We start from the raw sequence: 13906 nt of genomic DNA on the forward strand, positions 1-13906 counted from the left end.
CGAGAAACCTTATTCATGTTATTTATGTATTTTATCCTAAAACACAGAAAAATTAATTGTCAGATACTTTTTCAATAAAGTGATTTCACGCGTGATCCAATCATTATCAACTTCAAAATAAATAATATAATTACTAATAATACTAAAAAAATATTCTATTGAAAAGTGTATCTTTTCATCTTTAAAATTTTATAGGTTTTAATGGATGTTAAATTTGTTAGTTAGTATTTATTGTACTTCTAAATAGTCCAAATAAATATCTAAAGATATATATTTTTTTTCTTTTCTTTTTTTTTCTTTTGAAAAAATGATCTATGAATGTATCTTTTTCTTCTTATTTTTCGTTCAATTTTATATACTATATTTTTAAGAAATCTAATAAAAATAGCTTCTACTACTTAATCAACCAACTTTCATAAATTAATTTTAATGAAAATATAGTTTATGCTACCGAACTAACACAACTCTACATTTTGGAATATGACTTATGTTTTTTTTCATTTATAAAGATTCATTTCTAACTATAACTATGATTTTTTTCCCTAAATCTAAGCATTCTAACTATACCATGCAATCATTTACCGACTGTACATATATTTTATATGGTTTTAAGCAAATCATTACCAAAGAAAATCTTTTAACTTTAAAAATTACATTATAAATTTAATAAATGATTAGGCAAATATCTTATTTGGTATTGATATATTGGTAATTTTGTTACAACAAATCTATAGATAAAACTATAGATTTTTAATATTGTCAATAAAGAAATATAGCTGTAAACCAGCGGTGGTAGTCCAGTGGCGCTCGAGGGAATATACCCAATACGGCGAACCCTGGTTCGAACCCCGCTGGCCACACGGATATGGACTATTGCTTTCGGTTCATTTGAATGCTCAGGAAAGGGTATATCCGTGGACTGTACCTCCACCCGGAGGATAGATCTGTGTCTTTAATAGACCCGAATTTAACCTTTTTTTTTATTTCTTCAAAACAAAAAAAAAAGAAATATAGCTGTATGTAAGATAGTCTTGCAAATACATGTATTTTCCCAAATGCAATTATATAAAAGGTAGCATATTTTTTAATACAAAATGAGTTCTCATGCGATATCGCGGGGATTATTTACCTAGTATAACTAATAACAAAAGATTGTCGTCTAAAATTGAACTTATAACTAAATTAGATAGAAAATGACTAATTTTACCATTAATCAGGCAAACATTTGATTGGATAATATTTTTCCAAAGGGCTCTAAAAAAAAGTTGACGGAATGTAAAAATGGGCTTACATTTACCACAGTAACTCAGCCCAGACTATTCTCTAAGATTTTAGCATCGATTGATTATTAAGGTAAATTAATAAAGAGCAAATCAATTCCTCTCTCCAGATTCAAGATTATGTTTTATTTATTTTTTCCAGATTCCGATAATTCCACTCTCTAGATCCTCCTCCATATAAGATGCGGAAGAAGCTTGAGATGAAGAGTAGAATCATTCCTCAGCCATAGGGAGAGAAGAGACAAGAACAACAATCAAGACATCTCGTGTAATAATTACACACAGATTGAGACAATGGAGAGAAAGCCCTTTGAGGTTGAGACGACGGAGGATCACAAACCCTACTCCGATGGAGGTGGTTCTGATTTAACGTCGACGGTTGATTCATCTGGCGACGAGCAGAAAAAGCTCGTTTATAGAGGCTGGAAAGTCATGCCTTATATCATTGGTAACGCTTTTCTCTCTCTCTCTAGACCGTTATTTTTAAACTCTGTTTTCTTTTTGTCAACTAACTCTGTTTTTTCGTGTAACAGAACACTTTTCCCCGTGATGGGTTTTTTTGTCATTTAATAATTTTGTTTATTTTTATCTTGTCACGTTGGCTTGACTGTGTCAGTGTTCTAGATAATCTACCAGGTGTAGTGTACAGAAAGAAATGTTACCTTGTGTTCTTTAGTAACGTTTTTAAATGTCTGTGGGAAGGACTTTGAATCACTGGAAGTCCAATCTTGGTTCCAAACTGTGTTACTTTATGAGAAACCCGTGTTGGTTTGACTATTCATTAACGAAAAGAATTTGTATCTTGATAGGTAATGAGACATTTGAGAAGATTGGGATCATAGGGACATTATCAAACCTTCTAGTGTACCTAACTCAAGTATTCAACCTTAAGAAATACACAGCTGCAACTATTATCAATGCCTTTAGTGGCACTATCAACTTCGGCACTTTCTTCGCTGCTTTTCTGTGTGACACTTACTTTGGCCGCTACAAGACTCTCAGTGTGGCTGTCATCGCTTGTTTTCTGGTACTAATGCTGCTGATCTTAATGGGTTTTTTTTCTTACGCCAAGACTCTTAATGCTGATCATTTTTCGTCTGTGTAGGGATCGGTTTTTATACTAATGACGGCTGCAGTTCCGGGATTGCACCCGACTCCTTGTGGAACTAAAAGTTCGTGCCAAGGGCCAAATGGGGGGCAGGTTTTGTTTCTGCTGTTGGGTTTAGCGCTTCTCGTAGTCGGTGCTGGTGGTATCAGGCCGTGTAATTTGGCCTTTGGAGCTGATCAGTTCAACCCCAAGTCAGAATCTGGAAAGAAAGGAATCAACAGTTTCTTCAACTGGTACTTCTTCACTTTCACGTTTGCGCAGATCATCTCGCTCACGCTAGTTGTGTATATCCAGTCAAACGTGAGCTGGACCATTGGTTTGAGTATCCCTGTGGGTCTAATGTTCTTGGCCTGCGTCATTTACTTTGCTGGCCATAATCTCTACGTAAAAGTGAAAGCCTCGGGTAGTCCCTTGGCTGGCATCGCTCGTGTTATAGCTGCAGCGATCAAGAAACGAGGGTTGAAGCCTGTTAAGAAGCCTTGCTCCGATCTTTACAATCACATCCCGCCTAACTATGCAAACTCTACACTCAAATACTCCGACCAGTTTAGGTAAAATTCAAAAAGTTTCTCTCTCTCTCTCTGTTGCTTTATGTTTTGTTTTGATGAAAACATGTTATGTTGCTAGATTTCTCGACAAAGCAGCAGTCACGACCCCTGATGACAAGTTGAAACCCGATGGAACGGCTTCAGATCCATGGAATCTATGTACGATGCAGCAGGTGGAAGAAGTGAAATGCATTGTAAGAGTGATTCCAATCTGGTTTGCTTGCGCGGTTTACTACCTCGCAATAACATTGCAAATGACTTATCCGGTCTTCCAAGCGCTCCAGAGCGACCGGAGATTGGGTTCAGGTGGCTTCAAGATTCCAGGCGGCACCTATGTAGTGTTCTTGATGTCCGGTATGACGGTTTTCATCATATTCTACGACCGTGTCCTTGTCCCGTCGCTCAGAAGAGTGACAGGGCTAGACAATGGTATAACTCTCTTACAAAGAATCGGATCAGGCATTTTCTTTGCGCTTTTGAGTATGTTGATTTCTGGGTTCGTTGAGGAACGGCGAAGAGCCATTGCACTGACAAAACCTACTCTCGGGATCGAGCCTCGAGCTGGAGAAATCTCATCAATGTCAGCGATGTGGCTGATACCGCAGCTCGTGCTTGCAGGGATAGCTGAAGCTTTTGCAGCTGTTGGACAAATGGAGTTTTACTACAAGCAGTTTCCTGAAAACATGAAGAGCTTTGCGGGTTCTATCTTCTATGTCGGTGCAGGAGTTTCTAGCTACCTCGCTAGCTTCTTGATCTCGACTGTTCATAAAACAACTGAGCATTCACGCTCCGGGAATTGGCTAGCTGAGGATCTGAACAAAGGGAAGCTGGATTACTTTTATTTCATGATCACTGGCCTCATGTTTGTCAACATGGGTTACTTCTTGTTAATGGCTAAATTTTATAGATACAAAGTCACTAACGATGAAGCAAATTCTGTGATTAAGACCAATGAAGAAGAGACCAAGGAGAATCAGCAACAAGACAAGAGCTATGTCTGATCTTGAGACTTTAATTCTATTTTTTCTTCTACTCTAGTCTCCCTCTTTGTTGTTGTACCTGATAGATATAAGATAAACCACTTCATCTTTCTAAACATGTATTGTACAAGAAGCTTTTTGTTGATCGTATCATACAGTGTAGGAAGATTCTCTTTCGTCCTTCAGTCCTTCACCACAACATAGCAGAACAAACCACTACAAGGATTCGGAACATATGTAATTCGGACTAATAGAGAAAACTTCATGAAGGAACTGAGATAAGCTTGCTATCTCTGTCTCAGATAGTCTAAGCTTGTTGAAAGGTTTCATTAGTGACTTTCCAATTTGGTCAATGTAAATCCAATCTGATTTAACAAAAATATATTCAAATTTATTTGGGTATAAGTTTTCTTCCAAAGTCTATTGTTTCTTACTCAGCTTTACAACTGAGATATTGCATAGTATTATAATTAATTTTTTTTATTTTAAATTTGTAATTATTAGTAAACAATCCTATAGAACTTGCCTCTAATTAAGTTCATGATTAACAACATGTTAATGAACTGTCCTGTTGAGGTGTTGGAGCAGGATTTATTACACAAATCTGGTCCACTATAAACCCAATCGAAGCGGAATAAACAGGCAGAAGACATGATCTATCGGCGGAACCCAATTATTTTGGCCCAAAGGTTTATCTCATAGCTCGAGGTAGCGAGCTCAAGTACGGATAACAACCAAGACCATATCATTTCACAGTCAATCGGTTACACAAAAGGCCAAGATCTTCGGAGCAAGGAATGTCACGTCTTAGCAGGGCTGGGCACGGGGCAAGTACTCGGAATTTTTCCTATACTTGTAACTCGACTTGCCCCGTTCGAGTATTAAAAATATTGACTTGTACTTGTACTTGTACTTGCTAATACCAAGTACTTGATTTAGCAAGTACCCGTTCATATATAAGATACTTGCAAGTAACTTGATGTATTTGTACTTGTTTATCTAAAGTATTTTTTTTTTGTATTTGAACATTTAAAATAGAAATTTCATTTCAATTATTTTAAATTAGATGATTGTCTTTATTTATAGCAAAAAAAATTGCTTGATTTTTATGTTATGACCAATGTAAGATAATATAGCGTAAAATTTGATAAAAGAAAAAAGAAAAAAAAAATTATTTGATTCCACATGTTTGATATATTATATAAGTATTAAACTAGCTGAAATAACAATGCTAATATAAAATATTTTGAAAGTCAAGTAACGAGGCAAAACGAGTCAAGTAGCTAAAATAAATTTAAGACTTGTTACTTGGTTTGGACTTGCAAGTAATCAAATTTCCTAACTTAAAAAAAAAAAAAAAATTTCCTAACTTGTTATTTGCCTTGCTTATGACAAGTACTTGTATTTACGGGGCAAATACGATACGGGTAACGAGTTTAAGGCGGGTCACGGGTATTTGTGCCCAGCCCTACGTCTTAGAAATACGGAGTAGTTGAAGCGAGCTGAGCAGTATAAGGAACAAGCCAAGATCATTATTTGAGACACACTTTTTGACTTACTTAGACCTAGAAAATGCATTTCGATCTGTATTATTTTGTGTTTTTTTTGACATCATATTATTTTGTGTTTTGTTCTTTGTATTCATCATATTCATTGTCAATAATATTACTCTAATTCAAGCAAACTATCTTGAGATCATTTCCTATCGTTTTCCTAAACCTTATTCTATTCACATTAAAATTCTCATTGCGGAATTTAGCTCTCACATGAATTATTACAGTAAAAACTCTATAAATCAATAATGTTGGTTATTAGTTTATAAAGTTATTAATTTACAAAAGTTTCATTTTTCGATTTTTCTATTTAGAGTATATCTTTTATATAAAATAAGAAAATAATTAATTTTACTATATATATACATTAATAATGTTTTTGAAATTCGACTTTCATAATATTTTCTTATACTGCTTCGTGTATATGAAATATGTTTTATAAAATTTAAATGTGGTTTTAGATATAATTTTAATAAATATTATCAAAATATATTATTTTTTTAAGAAACTAGAGGTAATATCATTGTGAATATAGAAAACAATACAATATTTTATTTGTACATATATAATATATAATTTATTCATTAATGATTTTAATGAGACCATAGATTTACATATGATTTTCTAAAAAAAGTTATCTTATTATTTATCAATTTGTGTCATATTTTGAACCAGCATAATTTGAGACCAGATGAATTTATTAATTTCTAGCGTTTGTTAATTTATCGAATATTAATTTATAGAGTTTCTACTGTATATCTATTCTGTTAAAATAGAGTCTTAAAAAATTCTACATTAATATATTTTACTCATCATTCATTAGTAATTTAACAAATTAAATAATATAATATAGACTATTAATATGTCATATTTCTATTTTTTTCACTGACTCATTGTTTAATTGTCATATTTTGGTGGTACTTTAACAATTGTACTTAGCCATAAACATTTACATTATACCTAACCAAACCAATATATATCTACTTTATTGATATGAAATATTTAAATAATTGAACATCTAATCTAATAGCTTAACGCTTGCAATTTTTTTGTTTTATAAGTATTGTAAATAAAACATATAACTCGCGTTTTTACAACATTGTTTCGTCTAAATCAGTATCATAATATATTTTTAATTTATTTCCCTTTGTCTCAAAAAAATAATGTTTACATTGTACTAATTAATTCTTTATTAAAATACATTATTTGTCTTCTCTTAATTTTCTGTCTATTACTTGAATTTGGTGCTTTTAACTTAGGACACATCAGTCCTAATTATTGGGATAGAATAAAATTGTGTTGTGTAAATATATATGTAGTTTTCCAGGAATAAAAATTAAAATAAGACATTAGTTACCAAACAGAATTAGGCCATTTAACAATCTTCAAAGGCAATATATGTTTAATAAACAAAAAGGAAAATTCCGAGAAGATCATAAAAATAGTTTTTGGAGAAATTGGTTGCATACCGTAATTCGACTGTTATTTTTAAAAAGTACGCTCAATCAAAAATATTTTAGCATTTGAATTTAGAGTTTGGTGATTAATATTTAGGGGGTAGGATTGAGCTTATTAACTTATATAAATGTTTTATTAATTATTCTTAATGATTTAAAGATTTAGTTTAGTTGTTTTTAATTACAAACTTAAGATTTTTATGAAAATGATCATTTTTTGAAGATAAATTTGAAAAGTTGTACCAAATTTATGGTAAAATTAAAATTCACTTTAGTTTTTTTGAATAAAATAACACACAAAAAAATGATTAAAATAGATTTCACTAAAAGGTAAAAGCCTCTTATATCTTCTTTTTTGTTTGTCGCTGAAAGCCTCTTATAGCTTTATTCTAAAGATATATGAATATAAATAAATAATAAAAATATTTTTTTGGGTAAAAACGTTTTTCATTTTGACAGTTTTTTTTCCAATTTTTGTGAATTTTAGTTTTGACAGTTTTTTTTCCACGATCCCTTAGCTGACTGACTCCCTTATGTCCCAAAATGAATCATTGCTCCATAAATTTTCTTTGACCCAAGCTACCCAAAGAGAGCCTGACGTCGTGAAAAGCTTCCAGATGAGTTTCAGTGCAAAGACTTTAGACATATCTGATAGTCGACGCAGCCCTAGCCTACCTTCTTCACGCGGTGTACAAACATCTTCCCAAGCGACCTTTGCTTTCCCATGGCAATATATTTACCATAAATGATTTTGTGCAATATATTTAGGCCGTTTGGATACTGATAAAACTATTTGTAGAACAAAATTTTGTACTCATAAAATAAATAAAAATTGAAAATCCATTAACAAATAAAATTATAATATATTTTCTCAAACTCTACATATGATCAACACCTAAGAAAAATCAATTAAGTGATTTATAGTTTAATATAAAATGAAATTTAAAAATATATTTTATAAATTAAGTTATAAGCTTGTATAAATAAATTAAAACCTCTTATCATAATTTAAAACATATGATAAGGAAAGATAAATAATTTTATAAATGTATTTATAATTTTTATAAATAATTTATAAAGCATGTATGATTTTATTAGATATTAATAGTTAATTTTTTATATACAAATATAAGGCTTTATATAAGAATATAAATCATTATATAGACTTTAATAAACTTTTTTGTTTACTATTTTTTGTAGTTTATAAATATATAAAAATTGATCAAACATTATTACTCTTTCTATAGCTTCAACAATTAGTTACCATAAATAATTAGTTGTGATATTATGTAGATTGTTTGGCAAGTGATATTAACTGTTTATAGACTTATTTGTAATATTATGTAGATCAATTTATAACAGTTTTTTAAGATTTCATAAATGATCGACACATAACCAAAAATCTCTTAAATGACTTTTCAATTAATATATAATATGATATATAGCTTTGATTTTAAGCTCTTATAGTTGACTTACAAACTCTTATAATAATTTAAAATATACAATAAGCTAAGATAAATAATTTGACAAATGTTTTTATAGATGATTTATAAACCATATAATATGAACTTTAGAAGATTTTAATAATTATTATGATAATTTATATAAAATATAATGCTTTTAAATCCTTACTAATAAAATGGACATTTTGAGGCTCCATAGAGCGTCCACATCAGCAAAAAAACTTCACCCGAAAGATGACACGTGGTATAAAATATAGTTTCTATACTAATAAAATGGACCTTTTGAGGCTCCATAGAGCGTCCACATCAGCAAAAAAAACTTCTCCCGAAAGATGACACGTGGCATAAAATATAGTTTTTCATTTTAATATTACTAATTTCCAAAAATGTTAAATAATATGTAAACATACAACATAAAAAATGAAAAAAACTACATTAAACATATGTAAATTACCATTTTTTACTTTAAAAAAAAGACAGTTTATCTCCATAATGTAACATTACCGTTTTATAAATAAAAAACAAAAAACATTATCTATAATTTCGAAAATAATAAATATATGTAAACATACAACATAAAAAATGGAAATACTACATTAAACATATGTAAGATTACCATTTTACATTTTTATTTTAAAAAAAAATAATATGTAAACATACAACATAAAAAACGGAAAAACTACATTAAACATATGTAAGATTACCATTTTTCACTAAAAAAAGACGGCTTATCTCCGTAATGTAACATTACTATTTTGTAAAAAAAAAACATTATCTATAATTTCGAAAATAATAAATAATATGTAAACATACACTATAAAAAATGGAAATACTACATTAAACATATGTAAGATTACCATTTTACATTTAAAAATAACAATAATATGTAAACATACAAAATAAAAAAATGGAAAACTACATTAAACATATGTAAGATTACCATTTTTCACTAAAAAAACGGCTTATCTCCATAATGTAACATTACTATTTTATAAAAAAAAAAAAACATAAATATAACTATTTGACTATTTATCCAAGTTCTTCTATTAAACATTGCCGTATAGAGCGTCCACATCAGCAAAAAAAAACTTCTCCCGAAAGATGACACGTGGCATAAAATATAGTTTTTCATTTTAATATTACTAATTTTCGAAAATTATAAATAATATGTAAACATACAGCATAAAAAATGAAAAAACTACATTAAACATATGTAAAATTACCGTTTTTTACTTTTTAAAAAAGACGGCTTATCTCCATAATGTAACATAACCGTTTTATAAAAAAAACAAAAACATTATATATATTTTCGAAACTAATAAATTTATGTAAATATACAACATAAAAATGGAAACACTACATTAAACATATGTAAGATTACCATTTTACATTTTTATTTTTAAAAAATAATATGTAAACATACAACATAAAAAATGGAAAAACTACATTAAACATATGTAAGATTACCATTTTTCACTAAAAAAAAGACGGTTTATCTCCATAAGGTAACATTACTGTTTTGTAAAAAAAACATTATATATAATTTCGAAATCTATACTAATAAAAGGGACCTTTTGAAGCTCCATAGAGCGTCCACATCAGCAAAACAACTTCTCCTGAAAGATGACACGTGACATAAAATATAGTTTTACATTTTAATATTACTAATTTTCGAAAATTATAAATAATATGTAAACATACAACATAAAAAATGAAAAAACTACATTAAACATATGTAAAATTACCATTTTTCACTTAAAAAAAAAGACGGATTATCTCCATAATGTAACATTACCGTTTTATAAAAAAAAACAAAAAACATTATATATAATTTCGAAAATCTATACTAATAAAAGAGACCTTTTGAGGCTCCGTAGAGCGTCCACATCAGCGAAACAAATTCTCTCCAAAGATGACACGTGGCAATATTACCAAAAAATAAAAAATAACTAATAAGTAAATATACATATAAAGAAAAATAAATAATAAGTAAATACACATTATAAAAAATAGAAAATTTACATTAAACATTTATGTGAAAAAATATAATAAAATAAATAAATCGATACTAATAAAAGAGACATTTTGAGGCTCCATAGAGCGTCCACATCAGCGAAACAAAGTCTCTCCAAAGATGACACGTGGCAATATTACCAAAAAATAAAAAATAACTAATAAGTAAATATACATATAAAGAAAAATAAATAATAAGTAAATACACATTATAAGAAATAGAAAATTTACATTAAACATTTATGTGAAAAAGTATAATAAAATAAATAAATAAGTAAAACAAAAAATATTTCGGTTATTAAAAAATAAAAAATAAATAAATAAGTAAATATAAATATATAATTCATATATTTATATATTTATAATATTTACTTATTATTTATTTTTCTATATATTGAGTATTTCTCTTTCTTATACTTTATATTTAGTTAATATCTATATTTTATATTTTAAGATAGATGTTTAAATGTTAATGTTTTTTTTCCATTTTTAATGTAAAACGGCAATGTTTAATAGAAGAACTTGGACAAATAGTCAAATAGTTATATTTATGTTTTTTTTTTATAAAATGGTAATGTTACATTATGAAGATAAGCCGTTTTTTTAGTGAAAATGGTAATCTTACATATGTTTAATGTATTTTTTCCATTATTTTTATGTTGTATGTAAAATATGATTGTTATTTTTAAATGTAAAATGGTAATCTTACATATTTTTAATGTAGTATTTCCATTTTTTATAATGTAAAATGTAAAATATTTACACAAACATTATAATACAATAATTTAATCAAAAAATACAATTAAAAAAATATTCAAAAGAATAGTTATATACTTAATATTTGAAAATCAGAGATATTTTTGCTAAAATTGTACTTACCAGGCCAAGAAGATCGACCATCTTTTTACGGATCGATCGATTGTTGAGCATGTGGTCGATCCGAAAATACTATGCAGTTTAATTAAATATCTAAAACTTTTATTCCAACACTCAACAGATAGTTTTGCTAAATATGATAACTAGATAGCCAACAAAATTACAAAAAATATTTAAATAGTAAAAAATATTTAAAATATAAAATTATTAGTAAATAGAAAGTATAAGAAATAGAAATACACAATATAAAAAAATAAATAATAAGTAAATATATAATATAAATAAATACGCAATTTAAAAATGGAAAATTACATTAAGATTTAAAAATATATCTTAAAATTTAAAATATAGATATTACGTAAATAGAAATTATAACAAATGGAAATATTCAATTTAAAGAAAAAGGAAAATGTACATTAAGATTTAAACATCTATCTTAAAATGTAAAATAGAGATATTAAGTAAACAAAAAATACAAGAAATAGAAATACATATACAGGAAAATAAGTAATAATTAAATAATGTAAATATATAATATATGAATTATATATATAATAATAAGTAAATACACAATTTAATTTAAAAAATGGAAAAATTTCATTAAGCATTAAACATCTATCTTAAAATTTAAAATATATAATATAAGTAAATACATAATTTAAAAAAAAATAGAAAAAGTACATTAAGATTTAAATATCTATTTTAAAATGTAAAATATAAATATAGATATTACGTAAATAAAAAATATAAGAAATGAAAATAAACATTTAAAAAAATGGAAAAAATACATTAAGATTTAAACATCTATCTTAAAATGTACATCTATCTTAAAATGATAGTAAATTATATAAAAATGGAAATACCACATTAAACAAAAAAAAATGTATAGTTTTACATCAAGAAAGTCCCTATAAAATTCATTATTTCATCAACATCAACCTCACACTATTAAGGAAAACTTCAAAGCACTCGAGCAAAAAAAATGGTTCCACCATCAACTCTTGCCGTCCCAAAAACCTTTAATGACCTTGAAGGAGATTTTTTATAACAACAAACTTTTTGTTAGGTGGATTCATTGTTGGGAAACCCGCAACTTTCAAAAGCTAAACTTATTCATGGGAATTGAATTGCTTTTCATAGACTCAAAGGCATTCTTACAGATTTAAATTAATCTAATCCATAATTTTATTGTTAATATTTATATTACTCTTTCATGATCAAACCATTACAGTTAATAACCATTCAAGCGTTTATCCCGAAACACTTCTTTCCTCGCCGAATCAGGTATTGGTTCATATTGGTTTAGTATTTTTTTTGGTTTATTAACCGGTTTAGGATGATCCTATTGTAAATATAATTTAAGTTGGTTTAGCATATATTATGCTTAAATTAACTTAAATTAAATAATAGTAATATTATGCTTAAAATATAATTTTAAAGAATTTTCAAATATAGTTTACAGAACATTATAGGTGATGAATTTAATTTATTAAATTCATTTATTACTTAAAACTAAGTTTTTTTTAAAAAACATACTGAGTTATAAATATCAATGCTGGATTGGTGAGTATAACATGAAGACAAAAATATAAATATTTCATTTTCAAGATAAGAAATTCAGCTTTTATTCAGTTACTCAATATATAATATCTTAAATTATTTTTTAGAAAAATATACATAATTTATATATTTAGATTAATCTTCCAAACTTAAACTATTATATTATATATTAATAATGTTTTTAACTAAAAATAATTTCTGATTTAAAAAAAAAATAAAAACAACAAATGGTTATTTTCAAATAATGGAAGTAATTTACATTATACTATCATTTAACAAGTATTAGAAACGTTTTGATATATCATTATTTTCTATTTTCAGAAAAAAAGAAATTGTTAAACATCAATATCATCTAGGTTAACTATACTAACGGCACAAATTCAAACATCACAAAAAATATTTACATAAACATTATAATACAATAATTTAATCAAAAATACAATTAAAAAAAACAATATTCAAAAGAATAGTTATATACTTAATATTTGAAAATCAAAGATATTTTTGCTAAAATTTTACTTACCTTGCAAGGAGATCGACCATCTTTTTTCGGATCGATCGATTGTTGAGCATGTGGTCGATCCGAAAATACTCTACAGTTTAATTAAATATCTAAAACATTTATTCCAACATTCAAGAGATAGTTTTGCTAAATATGATAACTAGATAGCCAACAAAATTATAAAAAAATATTTAAATAGTAAAAAATATGTTAATTTAACGTGTTAAAATTTAAAAATAAATTTTAATTATGACATGCATCTTAACATTTATATAAATATATATCATAACTAAATATAAATAATTTAACAACTTAAATTAGAAAAAAAATAAAAATCTCGGGCGTAGCCCGGCTTAATCCCTAATCTATCTCTATTATTATATAATAGTGTTTGCCTCCTTCCTAGGGGGTCCACGTCGGATCAGCCTGAAAACTCGTCTCCTGTACGCGTGCCACGTGTCTACCTTCGCTCAGCGTCGTTTCATTAAAACAAAATTGTGCGTGGGCTTTGTTTTTGTGACATCGGGACGAGTTCGTGTTGGGCTTCGAGTGATACGGCCTGGTAG

The 13906-nt window shown here is 27.6% G+C and overlaps 1 protein-coding gene across 1 annotated transcript; it reads left to right on the forward strand.

Moving 5' to 3' along the window:
- The first annotated feature begins 948 nt into the window (after positions 1-948).
- On the forward strand, positions 949-4097 carry LOC111202315 (protein NRT1/ PTR FAMILY 2.10). Its single transcript, XM_022695015.2, has 4 exons — positions 949-1728; positions 2090-2307; positions 2386-2939; positions 3016-4097. The coding sequence occupies exons 1-4, from the start codon at positions 1575-1577 to the stop codon at positions 3935-3937; spliced, it is 1848 nt and encodes a 615-aa protein (XP_022550736.1). The 5' UTR covers positions 949-1574; the 3' UTR covers positions 3938-4097.
- Positions 4098-13906: the final 9809 nt, after the last annotated feature.

Source organism: Brassica napus, chromosome C1 (assembly GCF_020379485.1).
Source record: "Brassica napus cultivar Da-Ae chromosome C1, Da-Ae, whole genome shotgun sequence".
Classification (NCBI taxonomy): domain Eukaryota; kingdom Viridiplantae; phylum Streptophyta; class Magnoliopsida; order Brassicales; family Brassicaceae; genus Brassica; species Brassica napus.